Source organism: Lathamus discolor, chromosome 1 (genome assembly GCF_037157495.1).
Source record: "Lathamus discolor isolate bLatDis1 chromosome 1, bLatDis1.hap1, whole genome shotgun sequence".
NCBI lineage: Eukaryota > Metazoa > Chordata > Aves > Psittaciformes > Psittacidae > Lathamus > Lathamus discolor.
In genome coordinates this window covers 117,719,576-117,740,617 of record NC_088884.1, presented here as the reverse complement: position 1 = coordinate 117,740,617, position 21,042 = coordinate 117,719,576, and the positions used below count along the sequence as shown (strand labels likewise).

The following is a 21,042-nucleotide window of genomic DNA, read 5'->3' as shown; positions in this document are numbered from 1 at the left end:
ATGAGAAAGAAACACAGCAATCCTGCCATCCAAATCTGACTAAGCATTAACTTAACAGAACCAAGCTGTTCTTTCTTCTGTCCTCATGCGACTTGCTCAGAAATACCCTTCACAAGGTGGTGACAAAGAGCCCTGGATAAATAAGCACGTGAATGGTAGTAGGGAAGGATCTCGCAAGTGCCCCAGTTGGCTCCACGTGCGAGTGTTAGTTTTGTGAGAGCTCATTCTTGCCATGGTGCTGTGTGCAAACCGCAGAGCTTTGGAGTGAGAGAAATTACCACAGAACAAGTTAGTGTCATTAAAAGAGAGGAGGGAAGCAAGAAAAAAGCAAGCTACAAAGGGAACTGTGATCTTTTTTCTTAAAGAGCAAAATAAAATCTATTCTGTGCAGGCAGAGGGGGAAGGAGAAGGGTGGAAAAGAGTGCAAAGGAAATACTGTAGTCTTATCTACAAGGGAAGAATTTGATCAGAACTGGCGAGGCTTAAAGCAGCTACTGATTTTTCAGGAGGACACTGCAAAAAAACCGACACTGATGGAAAAAAGTATCAATCAACCATTCTCTTTCATTGGTATAAGGGGGAAATTGATGCAAACTGAGCAATTAGTTAGCAGCTGGAGGTCTTCACCTTTATCTCCTTGAAGAAGGAAGCTGTTTCGCCCTCGATAATTGGCTGCAGCAAAGGGCTTCTCCGCTTGCTGGAGGGGGAACCCTGTGACAGGTGTTAACAAGTACGTTACATTATGAACCCCTTTCTCCTCCACCACCTGCTCTCAGCGCATTCTCATCCACACATTCATTCTCAGCTCACTGCTGGACCATCAGGAGAAAGCTATTTCTTAAAGGACAAAAACATGCCCGGTAAATCCCCGAAACATTGGGCTATTTTCTCTCAGGATGTTGCTTAGCAAGGGACATCATCGCCAAACACTTTTAAGGAAAAAGCTTGGATACTGGAATACCGGCTGGGCAGGAACTACAAAGTAAGGCTGCAAGAAAACAATCCCCAGCCCGAGGCCCATACATACACACAACATTTGGTTGGCTCTCGAGAGCTATAGTGTAAGCTCACCTAGACTCTACAGGCTTGCTTTCCAGGAGCCCAATTTCCCACTAAAGTGCCTAGTGATGTAGGGATGGATTTTCAAACGTATCCTGCCTCTGCATGAGCCTCTCACCGTTCTCGCTTAAGGGGCTGGGGAAAGCCAGTCTTGTCTCCCCTCTGCCAGCCACTGTGCAATTCCAGTTTTGTGTCTAAACAGGAACAGAACTGTGTTTTGAGAACTTTGTGTTATTTCCTGATTGCCAGCACTGTCTTCACAGCACACATTTTAGGGAGTTCTTTGCATATTCAAGGAGAAACAGCTTTTCGTTTTGTTTTAAATGCAGGACCACCTCCCTCTATTTGCAGAAAAAGCCACTTCTCAGTGTGAATGTACTGAGCAATGCTGTGCCAGTCTATTCACTTCACTGGTGGTCTACGAAAAGTGGCCAGGACATGAGCACTACTTGTGAACAGCAAAAAGAAAAGGTAAAGGATCATACATGACAGACAGAATAAGCAGGAACCATGATAAAACAGTTCTCTTTCCATAGACAAGCTAAAAGTATTCTGTGTGTACTTTTTAGATCAAATAACTTTTTAAAAGTAACCTACACAAGTTGTCTGAAATTAGACATAGTGCGTTTGCTCCCTAGAAGGGTGCACTGGATTCCTTGCTGGTGGCAGTGCCTCCTTGCCAAAGCACCACCTCGAATGAAGGAATATCCACCACTTGCAGGATCTCTTTAATACAAACAAAGCATTTGGAGACTGTTGGCCCTTTTCTCTCAGCCAAGGAGACTGGTATGTCCTGTGGGACCCAGACCCACACAAGTCTGTGTTCCTGACATACAATCCTGCACAGCCAAGCAGCATGGAAGACCTGCAGGTCAGAGTGGACTGATAAGGAAAGGGAAGTGAGGCTGTAGCCAAACACAAGATGATGAAATACCAGCAGCAGCCCAATGGAAAGAGAAGAAACAATACAAGGTGAAATGTGCCCCATGGCTCATGGTGGGCACCAGAGTCCCTTGACCAGCTTTGCCCAACTTCAGTATACGGTGAGTCATTGGTTCACTCATTTGCTCGGTCTCTGAATGATAAGATAGGTTAGGACTTGGCCTTAGCAATTGGGTTGCATGCAAAAGTGTGGTGATTCCTGTTTCCTCAGCTCTAAACCAAATAAACAGCCCCCAAAAGAATATTCTACTCACAATGATAGGGATGGTGTTGGCTCTGGAGAGGATCTGCTTGATCAAGCGATACCTGTCATACAATGGCTTCATCACCTGTCGTTCATTTTTGGTAACCTGAGATGGAAAAAGAAGAGACCCATGAAGCTTGCAGCAGATACTCCATTCCTTAATGCATGTGCCTCTGATCGCTACTAGGCAGAGAGGGCTTGAAGGGAATTTCATGAAGGTGAGAGATTAGCAGCATTAGCCCTGAAACTGGTCATGCAAATGCTTGTGTAGGTCACTGCATCTCCTGTCCCAGGTGCCAGATGAAGCAGCACCTGAGCTTTAGTATGTCTTGTAATGTGGCTGTATGAGACAGACAGTTTAAATGACCAACTCAGGAATCATACATCCACAGCACAAAATGACCTGTAAAGGCAGTGGTCTGTGCTTGTAATCATGTCTACCATCTCAAGGCAAAACGAGGTTTCCCACCCTTATTCTTGTGGCCGGGACCTCAGAGGCAGTGTTTATGACCCCTGAAAAGAAAAAGGAGCTGCAATGACTAGATATTGCAATGTAAGGAGACTTTCCCAGGTTAGCTTAAACTACAGATTTCACAAAAGCTGACTTTCCAGCTTTGCTATTCATCCTGATTTCCCATCCAAGCCAGCAGTTCTTCATCTTTTTAACTCCCTAGCCTTGCCCTCCACTCCTCCTCCCAGTAACCTTGCTGGGGAGAAGTTACCATAGATCTGAGAAGGATGAAGGTGCCAGAGCTGCGTGTCATAGAAGACAGAATGTTGTAATGCCCACCCCAAGCCTTCCTTACATTGTTCTGTCCCTAACTCCACTTGTGCTTCCTCCTCAGTTTGAGAGCATTACAAACCAAGAGTGTTCATTTCTGGGTTTCTTTCAGATCCAAGCTAGGCCAAAAATTTCAGCAGCACTGACTGTGCAGGAGAAGGGAAGACCTCACAGACAGAAGTTAGTGTGGGGAAGAAAAGGCCTGTTCAACTAAGTACTAGTTGTGAGAAAGCTGGGTTTTATTTCTTCAATGTTTTGTTACAGCAGAGTTTAAAAAACAAGCAAATAAAATACTCAGCTGAACCAAACTGATTATCTTTTTTTGTATTCAGCACTGTCTAACATACATCCTATGACTGTCCTTCCATTAAACCTTTTGTCTAACTTTAGATTATAAAGCTCTTATAAGGGGAAGCTTTAACTGATTCTGATGTCATGCCTATCTTCCCCAAGGCTTTTTACTGCTGCTAATCACCAAAGCATCTGAATGCCTGCCATACAAAAATCAACATCAGCAGTGTAAACCCTAGGGAGCTTTGTACAGTATCCTTTTCTATAACACAAATAGGAGGAGAGGGAATACAGCTTGAGACAGGGAGGAAATTTTAAAAGCAACTGTCTGCAGTTGACGTTCACTGGAGTAAGCTTTCTAAAGCTTTCACATCCTCCCTCCACAGCAGGAGAGGCTGTGGGTTTGCAAGGAGCAGAAAAGCTGTAAGTATTGCCAGGAGTGGGACTGGCAGGGATGAACACCGAGAATCTGGAGGTAACACCTTCCTCCTGATAACTATGCCTGTTTCCTATGTTGGGAGCAGACGAATAGGGAGGAAGAATGAGGAAGACCTTTTGACTCCTTTCTGGGTTCAGTGCAAACATCCCGAAGCCTGATAAGAGGCATACAGATGGGCAGTCTGAGCTCTAGGGCCTGTTTGTCCCACACCTCTGAAGCACAGTCTGGCTTCAACACCTGACAGCCTCAAGCTGGCTGTTCACTGAGTAAGCAGCTCACATGGATTAGAAGGGTGTGAGCAGTACCAACTAATTCACTCAGCCCTCTCTGTACTGAGTTTTGTGTTGATGTGTCTGCATTCAGTTTCACTGGCTAGCAAGTTGCCTCTGACTTAGGAAATTTCTCTGCAAACAATCAAGCATACAACTGGAGAAACTGGGTAGCCTATATATATCTCTATATATAATTCCTAGCTTTACTAGGTTAGCAGTTAATAGGACAGGAGGCACAGCACTACTGTTTGTTCCTACAGTCTCCGTGCTTAAAAAGACTATGCTGAGGCTTAGGCTGAGAACCAAACCTTCAATTAACAAAATTTCAAAGTCAATAAATAGCAATGTTCTGTACAGAAAAACAAACATAAGCCTTGGAATGGGCAAAAACTCTGTAGGTATGTTGAAGAATGGAAGAATTAAAATACACACTTCTGTGTCTGAGTATCAGTATGGAGAAAGAACAAAAGAGAATTAATTTAGGCATTGGGAGTTAAGGATATGGGGATTGACTCAGCCTTTCAGACTTACACCACTGACTTACAGCACTCTTAACTGAGAGTAAATGTGGAGCACATGGCCAAACTGTCTCACTAGGTAAACATAAGTAATACCAGCAAAACCTGAGTATATTTTGGGAGAACATCAAAATGCAAAAGGACTGTTGGAATAATAGAGCCTTTAACACAACACTGGGGCACACTCCACATGGCAAAAGAGCAGCAGCTGAGAAGCAGACCACTGCCTGCATTGTTAAAGCAGCTCAAGAATTTCTGCAGAGATGAAATTTTTGGCTTAACTAAACCAGTTCAGTTCCACCTTTTCAGGTTCATCTTTAACTGGTGCAGAAAGACCCAGTTGCACAATAAATCTTAGCTCCATTGTTTTTCTTGTTTAGTTAAATATCTTTTAGGAAAAAACCCAACTTGGCTGAACTATCCCCATTCTCCTCAAGCTCTCAGTACTTTTCCACTGCTGCAGTGCCAGAAGCTGGGAACAGCAAAAGCTGACCAGCTGCAGTCTTCCTTGCCATGCAGTTCAGTGTTGCTAGGCATAGACTGCTTACTTAAAAACAAATTGAAAAGCAGTTGTATAAATAAAGCATCAAAAAGAGGAGAAAAAATAAAGACACACTGACAAGTTAGGCCCTGGACTTGATTTCTTTTTAAACAGATTTAATTAAGTTTACTTCAAGATGCCACCTGTTGATTTATGTGATTGTAAAAGCAGCAAAAGCAAACTCTGTCTCATGAAGAAGAGAGGGAAGGTGAAGTGAATTCCCTTATGCTACCTTTCTCTATTTTACACAAGAATAAAACTGCATGTCCTCTCACACAACTTTGCTGTTTTCAGTTGCTGGCATATATGACTATACATTATTAGCACTTCATGAAGGCATTTAAAAAAATTAGTGAGGCTTTCTTAAAACAATGGACAAAAGAGGAAATAATTCAGGAGCAAAAGGAGGAGATCAGAATCCCTTGTGGCAGCAGAAGGACAGATTTTTCAGCTGCACTTATCAAGTACTCCTTATAAGCAGTAATTTGCTGCTCCCAAGCCACTGCTCAAGGGATTAGTACCACTCTGAAACTAAGTTACTTTACCTATACAGTTGGTAGCAAAGATAATAATGTAATCAGTGAAAGAGGAGGAGGGATTCATGCAACTTGAGGTGGCCTGGAAGCCACACGTCTCTGCCACAGCAGGGATCAATAGGACACAATACTTAATTTTCTATCTTCACAAATAATTTTTCTCTGTTAAGACTGAATGTACAAGAAACCTCATGTCCTTTGCTTTCACTGGCACATGGGAAAAAAACCATTCGTTTTTCAGGAGAAAAACGCAATCTCCTCTCAATTTATGCTGTACTACAGCTATCTGCCAAGCCTAGCACTGTGTGCAGACATCAGCTTGCTGAGAACAGACTCCTCGGTAACAGCACTTGTGAAGGATCAGGGAGGTGGATTAGAAGATGCACGTGTGGTTTGAACACCAAGAAGTTCTAGTGACTGTGACATCAAAGGAGCATTAAGGGGATTATTTACCAGAGACAAAACATATTGAGGTGCACTCTGAAATAAACCCACTGCTTTACATACCGGTCTGCCATGAATGCTTTCATAATACAGCAAAGCTTTTTGTAGAGCCACTTTTTCGGCTGCTATCTGATCTCTTGTCATGTCCTGTGAAAAGGGGCACAGAGAGAGAGAAGAAGAAAAAAAACCCAGAGTTAGATTCCTGGACTCAATACTGATTTGTGGCATTACTGTAGTAATGACATTTTGTCACTAATGTGTTGAAGACTCATCTCTGCTTTCCAGTACTCTTTTCCCAGCCATATTGCAAAAGAGACTGTTAACATGAATGGCACCCTCTGCACAGTGCAGGCAGACTGAAAACAAACTTTGCATATGAAGGTATTCTACATACATAAGGGGAGTTTATCAACTATCAGTATGATTTTAAAAAACAACGGTATGCAACTTTAAATGATGGTGGCTCTTTTTCAGTTAAGTTCCAAAGTGTAAATTCTACAACAAAACAAATGTTCTTTTTCTCCTAATCTGAGACAAGCTGCAGTACCTCCTGCAAAGCTTGCCATCTTTGCTTTGACTGCCACAAACATACTCTACCATGAACTAAAGTGCAGTCAGACTGTCTCCTTCTGCCAATTCTGCTGTGAAAAGCTCTGGCAGGCAGGCTGAGGGGACCAAGCCAAAAAAAGGGCAGACAGTTGGAGACTTCCCTAAGTTTGCCAGAGTTCCCCCACTGAACTTGCCTGACACTGAGCCTTCTCTCCCTAACACAGCACCAAATACTATCACAGACTCTCTTTAAAGGCCAGGCTGTGGATTCTTGCTACTATCAGAAAAGAGCCAAACACACACTGTTTGTACAATCATCTTCTGCAGATCTAGTAAGCAAAGATAATGCGGTGTGCCCTCTCTCTTGCAAAGGACTGGACAGTTTACATGTCAGCAGACTCAAGGACTTCATTTACATGTCTGCCCAAGCCTCAGACACAAAGACCTTCCTGCTGATAACCCTCAGAGATTACAGCAGCTAGCAGAGCTCAATGTGAAACTCTGAAGAGCAGTGATAAAATGAACTGAAAGAAGAGCATTCAGCTGTGAACTAGAAGGAAACAGATACCTGACCTCCAGAATCACTGGAAGACTCAGAATTTGTTAAAAGCCTTAGAAAATAACAACAGAAATAGCCAAATACAGGGCAGGAAACACTGCAGTAATTCAGAAACACTGCTTGGAATATACAAAGATCAGAGAAAGAACATACAATGACATTCAACAGAAACTGAGCTCTGGAAAAAAAAATCAGATACTAAAAGCAGAGGAAAGAAACCAATGCAAGTGACCCAGGAGTAAACGTTGTAGACTTTGTGACAAAATGTAGAAGACATTTCACAAAAAAGCTTTCGTAAGTTACTGTGCAGCCAAGAGTTACCTACTTGTAGCTAAATGCCTAAATCTGATCCCTCTACATTGTACCTTAATATCTTCAGGTCGGTTTGTCTCTGTTCGTTTTTCTTGAAGCTTCTTCTGGATAGAATCAAGGGTTGCTTCCACGGCAGGCTTGGCAGATTTATCTGACAGGTCTTGCTTCTTGTCATCATCCTTTTCAAGCTGAGAGCCAAAGCTCTTGGGGAGCGTGTTGCTCCGCTGACGCACAACAGGGCCAAGGTCCTCCTCTGATATCTTCAGTTTTGACTCTAAACAGGGACATTTTGGGGAAGATGAGCAATTTTTCTTTTTTAAAATGTGACATGTGATTGCTATCTAACATCAGATTTACACGGGGCAGAGTTCAGCTGCCCCCCAAAGATGCGTCAGTGACTGCTCACCTTTAAGTTGCTTTCGGAATTTGGCCAAATCATTTGTCCATTTGAGCACTTCAGGGTTGGCTGCTTTGTCGCTGTGGGAAGGCTGGGAGGAAAGAACAGTCATGCTGAATCTGTGTTAAACCAACAAGAGAGACTCACTGAAACAAGCATGTGTCACAAAGAGGTACAACAGAATTTGGATCCAGCACAGAGCATGGGCATTGGCTTATGAATGGCATCTGCATACTTCTGACCAGATTGTTTTGGACCTTGCTTTAATTGCTGCTGCCTGTCACAACACTGTCTCTTAGGGGCATTATGAGATTAACTTTCTTTTTAGAAAACACAACCCTGTTGATGGCAAACATTAGGTTGTAAGAGTGGCTCAGGAGAGATGCACATTCGAATCCTTGTGCCTACTGCTTCCTAACAAGAGGGCACCTCCAAAGTAGAGGAAGCCTAGCATAAACAGCTTGAGAAGTGTTAGAATGTGTGTATCCTTACCAAAGGATGCTTCACATCCAAAGACACCAAAATAACCCAAATGCTAAGTTACAGCAAGCTCTGAGGATTTCTCCCAGCCTTTTCTAATGTGGGAAAGATCCTTTCAGTACAAACCTTTGTGGTTTAGATCACCAACAAAGATGCACACATGTAGAGCTTTAGTTCCTTAAAAAGCTTTCTGTGCATCGGAAGGGCATGTCAGGAATAATTAAGAGTACAGTACACTGCTACCGCTTAGCAGCACTTGACTGTGGTTCCTTGCTCAGGAGTTAAGGCGGCTGCTCTCTCTCTTCTGCAATGCATTGGTTTCCTGGGATTACCATCATTCTAATGAGATATGCAATTGTGCTTCCCATAACCTGAATATAAATAGGCAAACAAACAAAACCTAGCTATTCCTACACACTTGAGTGTGTGCTTTTGGCGCACTGTCTCAGCCGTGATCAAAATCCTATGAGTTTATTAGGCTGTCTCTTGTGCTGCACTGATTGCACCTAATGCTTGGAATGTTAACTTGTTTGGTGAGGATGCATTCTCTTTTTTAGGGTAGCAGCTTTTTTTTTTGTTGTTGTTTGTTTCTAATTTTTATTTTATCTTATAAAAGCTGTCAAGATTTTTGTATATTTGACAGACTTCCCTGATGTCCCTTCCTTTTGTTGCTCAGGCATACTTCTCCATACAAATGCTTAATTCCTATAGACTCACTCTGTATTTCCTCTCCTCTTCAAATTTTTCCTCAAACCTCCTGATCTTTTTCTTCAATCCCTGAATCCTCCGGGTGAGTTGTGCAGGGGTAAGGTCCTCTCTGTCATCTTCATAAGATCCCAAAGATGAACTCCGCCTCCTACCAAGAACAGAGATTGCAGAAAGAGCTTATCCAAACATCCACAGTACATCTTTATGCAGAGCAGGCCACTCAAACTTTGTGTAAATAAAGGCCAGTCTCACAGAAGTGAGAATGCCATGTTGCTACCCTGTAATGACAGGCAGTACAAGATGCTCTAACAGCCTCTTTCAGCAACACCAACTCCCTAGATATTAATTCACAAACCCACAGATAAGTAGTTTACCAAGAACTTTTCTAAAAGTATGTTTCCCATCTGTAGCAATAAGAACCTAACACAGCATAGCTATCTGGCACGTGTGATCCAAAGAGATGTTGCTTGAGGCAACTGTATAAACCCTTTACGGCTAAGTGCCAGAGTCAGCACAGACAAATCACAACCCACCTCATGAACGAATGAGAATTGGGAGGGGAAGGAGGCACTTCTGTATCATCCAGGTACTGTTGGCTCTGTCCATAGGCATAGAAGCGAGGGGACAGCATAGGATCGCTGTCCTCATCCAGAAGCTGGCGAATTAAGCGACCGGCCTGCGGGGAAAGGCGAGCCTCGTCTGAGTCTAAGCCGTCTCGCTGCCATGAGGAAAGAGCAGGGATGGGCTCTGGGAACAGTAAGACAAAGGCTGGTTTTATTGTTTTTGTTTTACACGTACAACAGACACCAGGCAACTTTTCTACTGAACCCTGACCCATTTGCTGGACCGCGATTCCTTGTTGTCAGGCATTCTCTGGGTCATTACTTTCATCTGCCCAGGGTGCAAAGCAATAAGAAGTATTGCTTGTCTACAATGGGTACTCTAACTAAACATAAATAATCTCCTAGGTGCAACAGAAAACTGTACCCAAAAGTTGGTCAGTAATTGCCACAGACTGACATCAAATGAAGCTATCACCAGCCAGCACCCTTGAAGAAAAAAATATGCTGGACAAGAAAGATTTCTTGGCACACAGCAGTACAAAAGAGACAACTGGATTACAAGAGGATTTTTTCAGTTTCAGGATGTACAAATGCTGTAAATGAACAGCATATTAGCTGTCCCTCTGTAGCCTTCAGCACTCCCAACACAACCCTGTCACTTGCTGTTGGAAATTCAAAGATAAGGACTAAGCATAGGTTCTTCTGGTCTGAAAGGAAAAGGTGTCTCGCATTACTACCAGTTCCACAGGGTGCCTAGCCTGTAAATAAACAATGATGGCAATATGATCTGAGTTTCCCCCTTTTTCTCTTTCACGTACAATCCTCCTGCTTAACAGTATGGCAATCTAAAGAGCTGGAAGCAAAAGCAGTGTTCTACAGGGAGGTGGGAGAGAAAGAGAAACCCAACTTAACATTGCTGATTAGCATAATGGAGCCCACGGAAAGCAATCGCCTCAATCTCGTGATCACTCCCTCCAGATGCCATAAGGAGTCTAACGTTTTGTGTTCAGATAGTTTACTAAGCTGATCTGCATGCTCCTACTTAGCACCACAGGATTAGACAGTTTAAGAGCCAGGCTTTGAACTTATAAATCTAACAAATAGTTCTAGAGTCAAGTAAGAAAACAAAAACCTTATAGAAAGTTCCCAGACCAGTAGCACAGCTGTGGATTCATTATTTCCAGTGCCTAGTGCAGAAGAATAAGCATTCTTCTTTCATGAAGGGCCTTTTGAAGTTAGCAAATTTTTAGTAAAAAGCACCATTTCCCTTTTCTGAACAAGGTTAACATTTTCATAGCTCAGAATGGATTGCATGATGTTTAATATTCCCTCCCATGCATCACTTGGACAGCACAAGATCATCCACAATTCAGTTATGACAGGCGCAGTGGTATTTCACCTGTACAAAGCATCAAACAATGCTCTCCTCCTCTTCCCTTGTTCTCTAGCACAGGAATATAAATGGCACGCCTCTGCTTAGAGGTTGGTGCTGCATGCAAACTGATAAGTTGCTCTAAAAAGGGATGGCTGGAGGTTTTTGCATAAGAACCTCTCGCAGGTGTTGTGATAAGTGAAGCATATACAAGCCTGGCTTGCAGAGGCTACTTTGATGAGGTGTGCAAGTCCCAAGTGCCTGTCAGCTGGTTTATCACAGATTGAAAAGCTTATGCAGCCTGCACTTTTCTCAGTTAATTTCTGAAACATGAGTTCTTTCTAATCTGCGTTCAACCTTGGCAGTTCCTAATACCTGAAATGTTTTCCTCAAGGAATCTGATAAGAAGGAAGGTGAAATGAAGGGCAAACCCTGCAGCCAAACTGCGACACTTTGGTGTCGCATGCTTCCCTGAATCGCTCACAATTTCAGGAAGGCCCTCACAAGATCTCTCGTAGTAAATTAAGGAGCAAATCTGATACATTTGACTAGCAGGAATGAGGTTAAGTGAAGCATACAATTATTGCAGACATCTTTCATTTCCAGTTTTTGGAATACACTCTTACTCCCAAACAAAATTTGCTCTTGGAAATTGTTAAATCACATCTCCATGGAATTTACATAAAAGGAATAAACTTAGCAGAAATCAGGAGCATATTTAGTAGTAGCTAAATTAAGCTTCTACACCAGCTAACAAAGCCACTATTAATCATGCACGATGCATGTGACTTTGTCGCAAGGTGGATTTATATACCAGATAGCATGCGACATTCAGGGAACTGTAGTGGCTCAAAGAGCCTCTGATCAAACCCCCAAAGACAATAAAGCACTTAATGCAAGCTAATGGAGACTGAAGTATGTGTACTTTCTACTTTGCTGATTTCAAAATATTGCCCCAAAATAGAAACTCACATTCCAAAGGAGAAAATGTTAAAAAGGAGAAGGAAAAAAGTCCCAAAAGAAAAAAATCTAATTTGAGACTTAACAGAAGAAATGTCTGCTATAGAAAATCAGCTGGTGTTAACCCTTGCTCCTGGAAGGCCTGACTCCATGGGTAACTTCCTTCCCCTGCTGACTGTAAGTATTTAGAAGAAAAATACCATCTGCATACGAAGCGGGTAATTCCCCTGAAAGTAACACAGTTAAGGAACATATTTAGGTATGTAGAACTACAGATTTTATCTACATTAGATCAGGAAGTGGACCAGAGCTGTAGTCCAACTGCCTTCTCTCTCATACTGGCCAAGTGCCAAGTGCTTTAGCTGGGAGCACTGGAATTGATGGATTGCACAAATATACAGGAACCTGCTAAGGGTAAGCTGACACTTTTTCTGACAGTGCACAATCAATTCCTGTTTAACAGAATACATAATATCTTCTGTTACTAATTCATCCAAGATAGCATCAAAGTGTTGAGTCTTTTCTGAAGGCTGCTAAATTCCCAGACTTAATGGTTCAAGTCTGAAGTATCTGCTATCAAGATCAACATTGTCACCCTTTACCCTTTCTGCTAATTGAAGAATAAATTCTCAAAGAATGCAAATGTTTCACCTTTTTTTGATACTGACTTGACAGAGCAGTTACCCTTCTGTCCTCTTGCCTTGAACAGATCTCTCTTGCTCAGAGAAAACTGTTTTCTAGTAATCTTCACATTCCTTCCATGTACTATTCCCCTCCCCCCCTTTCCATTATGAGAAGCTTTCATGAAAAAAAAAAAAAAAAAAAATTTGGGAATACCATGGCTGTACTAGTGCACAGAAAGGGTGAAAAAATGTTCTATTTCTTGGTTGGACTCTTAACGCGATCTTTTTAGGTACCCCTTTTCTAAGTTGGAATAGAAGACAGATACGCTGGTATTGAGCCTGCAGCTCTTCAGAAGTGCTGCACTCCCTCTCAAAACCCCACAACCAGCTAATCTTTCAACAAAGCTGTCAGCCATCTGCCAGGTGTTGCTCTGCAGAACTCTGTAGGCACACATATGCCTGCAGCAATACAACCTTTCTGCCAACCTGCTGCATAGAGGGCTGGAGATATTAATAATCCTGCATCACGCAAGAAGGAAGACAGATAAATTGTACGAAACTGGTGCACTACTGATGAGCTCCAAGCCATCTAGCTGACAAAACCTGACTTTTTTTATCATTACATTGTATATTTGCCACAGGGTTACTGGGGGCTGCAGGACCAACAGAGTAGTGCTCACACACACATCCCACCTGAGGTGCAGCTGGCAAAATGCTGCAGGCGTCTCCTGGTTTCCCCTCTGCAGCCACACAGCTGATGTATGCTTTTACACACACTCATCTGACAAACAAAGGAGGCCAAATCTTAGCTGCTGTAAACTGAAGCAGGTCTGGAGGGATTAAAAAGTCTAAACTAATTACAACACCTGAGGCCCTGGTATTAAATCCCAGTTGAAAGACTCCTCTTAAAGGCCTCTCATAATGCTGTGAATAAAGCAATTTAAAACTCCAAAACATTCACTAGCTCAGTAACCACCTATTTTACTCATGTTATAAATAACTGTTTGAAAACATCCTTGTTTGAATACATCAGCAGGTATTCTTCCTATTTATGCAGATCAAAAAGAATGGCCCAAATAAAATGCTACCATGCCTTTTCAGTTAGTGAGATGACACATCTCTCAGCTAACTAAAGCAAGCCAACTTTCTATTTTGTTTATAACATAATGTCATAACAAACAATGAAAAAAACCATTTTAAAAAATCAAAGCTATAAAATAAAGTCAGTAAACAATGCAATTATTCTTTTCTACATATGGTAATAAAAATGCATTGTGTTTCATCACCTTTTGATTTCTTACCCAAGAGGGTTACACATAAATGCACCGATGCATCTAAGTCCACTGTGTTGAAAAAAAAGAATCTAAATCCAGCTTCCCTGTTGCTATACTGTTTGGATTTTATTTATTTATTTATTTATTTATGGTAAATGGGAAAGCATCAATTAAGCCAGTGCAGAAACTATTTGTAGATCAACTTCACACTCAGGGTCTCAGTGCTGCAACACTTGAGTTCTCAACACTGAGAACTCAAACCGTGCTTTAAACTTCTACTTTTATTATTTAGTTTTTCTTTAAGCTTAGAAGTCTGCAGAAAAAATGCCTGCTGATCGTTTCATAAGTGTTTGTTACTGCAAACTCTGCTTGAAGTCTCATCTATGGAACTTCTTTTAAAGTGTCAGAAATCAGGCGACGTAGGCAGCAATCACACGCATCGCATCGATTTGCTGAACTGCCTATTCAGCTCCAAGCTGCTGACAGGACCAGCCGCTGTTATGGAGAGCAACATACTTGCAGATTTTCCTTGAGGGCAGGATAGCAAGTTCTGGGCTTGAATTAGAAACATTTGGTAAGAAATCTGCACAATAGCACTGGATTGTGAGAGAACACTCTGTCCTCCTCGCTCAGGGCACTGGATTCAAACATAATCCACAACAATTAAAAACCTTTGCAATGGAAGTAGCTCTGAAAGCACTTGCTCACAAGGCGTATCAGCTGGCCCTGACTGACTTAGCAGGCAAGCCTAGCAGTCAGACACCCCAGTTCACACCAACAGCTCAGTTCACACCCAGCCTGAGAATAAAACTATTTGATTTGCACCCGTGAAATGCACACTAGTAAAATAATCCTCTTGTGCTATGGGAAATGCACCCAGGCTAAGCATTCAGCACTTGAATTTGGCTGGGGGACTGCTCATGCTCTGCATACGACATCAATAGCCTGATGATTACTACAAATGTGCTTCTATATGTAGCACACAAGGCAGATGCAGAAGGTGGGCACATGACATAGCGTAAGCCAATGCACTGGATGAAGCAGGAAGCCAGCTTCTCTGTCCTCTCTCTGATCAGCTTTAAGAAAAGGGAACATATCCTGAAGAAGTACAGCAAATTTCTCCTCTTGTGTACAGATTTGACTATGTGGCGAACCACAGAACAACAAAAAAGAAAGAATCCAGTAAAAGTTACTTCTAGCACAACACAAAAGGCAGGGGGGACCCTGTTAACTCACGTGGCAGCAGTTATCTTTGCCCCTGAACAAGGGCTTTTAAGGCAGCTCTGGTCTTAACATGATGGATAGCCTGCCTGAGTGACAAATTAAAGCTAATCAGTAGACAAGGTTGTCTTGTGTAATTTTGTGCCCATTCTTCAAGGCTCTTTCTTGGTATTTGACTGGAGACAGTGACAGCTACAGCTGAAGGCAGCTCCTCAACCTGTAATTGTTCTCACAAGGCACTTGTGGTTAGTTGCCCTGATCACTAGATGCTCTGTATCCCCTTCAGTATGATGCAGAGGATCCTGCTCCCAAAGTCAGCTCAGCTATGTGCTGGAGGAATGGGTAGCTTCCCGAGAGATGGACCTATCAAATTTTCTAGAGCAAAGCAACAACCAACTCACACTGTGCCTCCAAATGTTACTGCATTTGGAGACACAGTCCTTTCCCTTTTCACTGGGAATGCAACCAGAGCTGCAGCATGGATGCTGAAGAATTGTGTGAAGGTTTGAGTGATGCAGGCTGGCTGGCAGGGGAAGGGAGGATGCCCTGGTTGCTAGAGCTGTGGATCGGTGGTACAACCCTGCCTTGCAAAGCCAGCCTCAATGACAGACTCTGCCATTACCTGCAGAAGCAGTCTGAGAGTTTACATTAAGATCTTCCCCTCCCTGGCTGCTGCAAGCTTGATTTCACACCCACAGCTAGGAAAGACTCAGTGTCTCCTTGCTGAGACACAGAAGGCACCATTTTCCTGCTCTTTGATCTGCGCCAACAAAATGGTGATTCTGGAAGGCATGTATTTTAGAAGACATCTCTCTCACCATAGACAGCTGATTCTTTTGCAACTGCCCACCGCCCCCTCTTGCGAAATACATGTGAACAGGCCAGAGGAAGGAAGAATCAGAGAGCAGAACTCTCCAAGCACAGTCACACATGCTCATAATCCCGTGTCATACTTACAGGGCAGGGAAGCTAGAATCCAAACATAATAGCATGTCTACAAAGTACTACTCATTTCATACGATGAGAAAGCCTCTGGCAGACAGAAAGGAGCTGTGTACTCCCCTTCATGCATTCATATGACTCCCATTAGTAACCCAGGAAGAAAACAAATGTCATTATTTCCAAAGGTTCACAAGACACCTGAAGCCACACCATCACCTCTGAGAACCCAGACATGCTCACCCTGGCTTGAGACCCTGCAGGCCAATACTAATTAGCACTTCAGCAAACACATAAGGCTTCCAAGGCCTCCTGGGAGCCCTTCCATGGCCCTTTGATCAGCCATGCTGCATGTTTAGTGATACCACACAGGGAATCCCCGCCTAGCAAGCAAGTGAAGAAATTCTCTCCTATCCATGATGACTAGTTGCCTGGCTGAACCAAAGGTAGCCATGGCCGTGCGTTTGCTTTACTCACTCACGCCCAAAGCATCATAACTACTTCCCTCCTAGAGGGAAAGGTAAAATATACTAGGTCACATATGCTGTGGAGGCAGAAGCAGAGGACGTAACTTCTCAGTGTGCCTCAGAGATTGTTTTTTTTAAGCAGTAAATCAGTTACACATTTTCCTTCTCTTGCTTTATTGAAATACCATACTCGCATTTTCCTGTTTCTTCCCTGTCAAAGCCCTTCTCTTTCACTCCAAAAGCACAAACTAACAGAAGAATTCTTGCTTGTACACATACACAGTAATCAGAAGATGGTTTGATCCTGGAAGTGCTGGACACCTTAAAGTCATCTCAATTTCAAATGAAATTGAGGTTCATGGCACCCACAGAATTCCCCCACATTTCTCACTCTTAAGTCAGTGCAAACAGCCAACCAAGCATGCACTCTGGAGACGAGAGCTAGGAAACAGTATTGAAATAACTCAAACTACATGCAATTTAACATTGCTGTTTGAGCCGGTGATCAGATTTTTTTTACAGCATACATAGAAGTTGCTGTTTGTAAGAGCCATCAAAAGACACAGTAGCAGATAGACAGCCTTTTTTTTCCAGCTGTGCTTTTCAGATCCAAAACGTTATTTCCGAACACTGACTGAAGTGGAAGAAAAGGGAGAAAGAAGGAAGTTCTTTCTGGACTGAGAAATACAGAGTTTCTTTGAAGTGTAGGGCAGTCTAGCTTAATACTTGAGTGACCAGCTGTCAAGAAATAAGCTATCCTGAAACACTAAGGGACTTAACAGTACTAAACAGCACATGAAATTAACTTCAAGAATAAAACAATTAATTTTCTTCCTATAAGTCAAAATAGAATTAGTACCCATCCAGTATTTTACTTCCAGTTTCACCAAACTTTCAGTTCCATATTCAGACAAAACCGCTTTCCTGCTATTTTTGGCAAGGGAACACAGTAACATGATATACCCACCCCACTCAGTTTTCCCCACTCTCTCTCTCATTTCACTCATACAACCAGCCATCACACAATCCTACCTTCCCAGTTGTTGTCATCACATAGTGCTGTCAAATCCAGCTGAGGCACTTCTGACACAAAGCTGTTTTCCTGTTCATCAGCATCTTGATTTCTTTGCAACTTGTTTTCAGGAATGCCTGGATGCTCTTGAATCTTCATACTTGAAGTCAGCTATATTCCCATACACCCACAGAATGAGAGAGAAAGAAAAAATGTTTCAGGAGGCAGAGGAGGAAAAAAAATCCCCTCCAGTCACAGCAGCAGTAAGCTCATGCCTTTAGCTAAAAAGATTCAAACAAACAAACCCTGGTGTTTCCAGCTCCAAATTCAAATCCCCTGCTCGGTGACCCCTATGTACTAATTGCTCACTCACACTGGTAAAAACATTCTTCCGTCTGCCTTCCTTGAATTTTTCCTTCTTTAGAAAGCCACTGCAAGTTCCTGAGACTGCCTGCCCTGACAACTGCATGCAGATGAAAAAGCCTCCAGTAATAATCGACTGGGATGAAAAGGGAGGGAGGAAGGCAGGGAGAAAAGGAAGGGGGGGTGTGCTGCGTACACTTCCTATAGGAGCACAACTCCTTGGAGCAACAACAAAAATGCTGCTGCCGTTGTAAGGCTGTAGCAATATGGTGTCTTCTAAAAAGCAAGCACTGGAGCTCCTGAGGTAGCAGCCGCAGACAGCAAGCAGTGCAGGCTACGTACATGAATGCTCTCATGCAAGCTGTGCTGGCTCAGATCAATTAGTGCCAGCTAAGCTGTGCTGGCTGCACATTCCCCGATTTCCTGTGGTTGTTTTCTAGCTGGGCGTGGGGAGAGCAGAACTATTTATGGAGGAGCTCTGGGTATTAAAGCAGTGTTGCGCAAATCCAAATGGCAGTGGGGTTTGGCATCTCGGCTGGAAGCAGTGTGGACTCTGGGAAAAAGCCAAAAAATTCACACAAGCATCCAATGACTTAGGAGGAAAAGAAAAAAAAGCAGAATGCCGTCAAGTAAATGATTCATCATTTAGCACTACCTGGAAGTAACTGCTGTTTGTCTCACCACTATTACCCCTGCACATACCACACGTTGTGTGCATTTATGCAGAAATCACTGCCGTTCCTATAATCAGATACAGTGTGCGTGTCTGTAATAGTGCTTGATGACACTAGCAGTTTTGTCACTCTAGAACAAATCAGCGGTAATGCCTCACAGAGGGCAGTAGGGAAAAGGAAGTGCAAAGCACGTACATAAACACGCAGTGTGATATGTATAAACCTACCAACAAACACAGAGCTATCCGAATAGACAGCATTACATTACTACATAAACTATTTGATCTTGTTAAGAAAAGCTTAGGCATAATTCTCTCAAATACAGTCTAGCAGGTAGACAACATGCAGATTTGCCCCCTGCAGGTATTTTGATTAATTAGCAATCTGCATATGCTGATGTGTGAAGAAAACAGGCCTAAAGAAAATAACTGGCACATTTGGATATATTTTACTTGTGAATCCAGAAGCATGGCCAAACTGTACTAAATCAATAGTCTTAATACATGCCACTAAGGCACACTTAATTTTTTTCATCTGCATAAAGCTAACAATGTGTGTTTTTGGGTTGTTTTGGTCTTGTTTTTGTTTTTTTTTTTTTTTTTTCCCTTTGAGCAGAGAAAAACAAGTAAGCTTCATGTAGAGAGGGGAAAAAACCTGCCCAGCAGACAAAGCATACAAACAAATGTTTTTATCTGGATTCAGTCCCATCAATCCCTGCGACTAGACAGAGTGCTGGATAATCTCATCTCCCTTTCCCATGAAAAGCTGGACCAGGCGATCTTTTGAGTTCCCTTCCAACCTGGGCTGTTCTACAGTTCTGAAAACCTGGGTGGTGAACACTGTAAAGAGTGTTGTGCATAGTATTTGTATAAGGTTTGTATTTCCTTTTCATTTCAGTAAATCACCTCTTTGAAACATTATAACAAAAGGAAACACTAGACGACACTTTGCCAAGCACTAAAAACACGTACAGTTTGCACTAAATCTGATTATAAATGTGTTTATTGTGAGAGCTTTATGTGGAAAAATGCTAATTCAGCATTCAATATTTTTTAAGCTGCTTCCAGGTTGGGAGGACTTAGATATTTCTTCAAGGACTAGTAACATATTTCTTGCCAGGATCTAAATAGTCAGCAAACATTACAGAGAGACTGGTCAGCGGCCAGAAACAGGCAGACTTCTACATTTACCAAAGAACAAACTGTACCAGCTGATAAACTGCATTTAAACTGCCAGCACAGTATTTTAACGCTGAAAGACATAAAGCAATAACTTTCAAAATAGGGGCTATTTTTAATTACATCAGGAAGCCTGAAGAGAGGAACCTATCTACACTTTAACGATTTCAAAGGAAGCAACCTCAAAATATCATCTCGCCACCACCACTGATACTAATTACAGTTAAATGTCTTTCCATGAGGTGCGTGCAATTTCTGGACTTACTAAGGCTCTTAAATGACATCTGGAGCAGATATAAAGGCACTTCCCAGATGGGTAAACATTTTCATTACAGATATATTAGAAAGATCATATCTATGTCTTCTTCCTTCTAAAGTCACTCCAGTTCTTGGAAATACTTAAAAGCTGTTTAAAAACAAGGCCTGTGCTGTGCCCGCAGCCAGTTACTCTCCCTTCCTTGCTCACTGATGCAGTCCCTAATACAATGAATAAATCATCAGGCGTTCTGAAAAACAATGGTGATACAAACCCAGGAGACTCCAGAAAGCAGATGTTTAACCTTCTTTGCATTAATGCTTCAAACCCATAGAGTGGGAGATAAGTCAGTATTCCCACCGCTTATTTTCCTGTTTGTTTTCCTGATGCCACCAATCACCAACCTCCTGGACAAAAATCCAGTATGGGGAACTACTGCGCTTTAGGTATGGATGACCCTCAATTTCTTATAAACCAAAGGGACAGCAAGATGCTGATCTCAGTAGCAGTTGACAGTCATAGTGCACTGCAGATATTACATAGCCACCCCCACCCCCCCCAAATAATAAAAAAAACCCCAAACTCCAAAACTTCAAGCTAGGCACTTGAGTTCTGCTTTTTAGAAGCTGCTTCTGCACCCATGCTTTGCAGGTACCAGTACCTACAGATCTAAGTAACTTGGGGATATTCTCCCTGCTCGAAAGGAAATTCATAAGGAGTAGCTCAAGCACCTAGGAATAAATGGCAACAGAAGGATCTTTGAATTCTGATCAGGGAGTTGTATTCTGTTCAATTACATGTGGATTCAAATCAATTTTATTTAAAAGGCTTGCTTTCCCTACATCTGATCCATCCATTACAACCACAAGCAGGAAGCCTCCTTAAGCACCTTTTGTAATACAATCTGATGTAACAACGCAGCCATTCTGCTCATTTCCTCCTGAGTCATGCCAATCCCCCTCTACACTTGTTGCTTAAACACCCTTCCCTTATCAAAACCCGGGTACTAGAAACCTGTGTTTTTCAAATCGCAGTCTATATCCTGGAGCTTAGCTACTTCCAAGGTCA

At 42.4% G+C, this 21,042-nt stretch overlaps 1 protein-coding gene across 11 annotated transcripts in view; it reads right to left on the bottom strand.

Annotated features, from left to right (window-relative positions):
- The window catches only part of FAM13A (family with sequence similarity 13 member A), a 156,651-nt gene that overhangs the window by 9,751 nt on the left and 125,858 nt on the right, over positions 1-21,042 (bottom strand). For 10 of the 11 annotated variants that reach the window (XM_065692196.1, XM_065692180.1, XM_065692242.1 and 7 more), the window contains 8 exons: positions 17,524-17,674; positions 9,606-9,819; positions 9,082-9,220; positions 7,894-7,975; positions 7,541-7,761; positions 6,131-6,214; positions 2,256-2,351; positions 628-711 (listed from right to left, as the gene is read on the bottom strand). In XM_065692196.1, coding sequence (XP_065548268.1) covers positions 628-711; positions 2,256-2,351; positions 6,131-6,214; positions 7,541-7,761; positions 7,894-7,975; positions 9,082-9,220; positions 9,606-9,819; positions 17,524-17,674 — 1,071 coding nt within the window. The remainder of the gene's footprint in view (positions 1-627; positions 712-2,255; positions 2,352-6,130; positions 6,215-7,540; positions 7,762-7,893; positions 7,976-9,081; positions 9,221-9,605; positions 9,820-17,523; positions 17,675-21,042) is intronic. The other variant, XM_065692204.1, reaches the window with a different exon arrangement.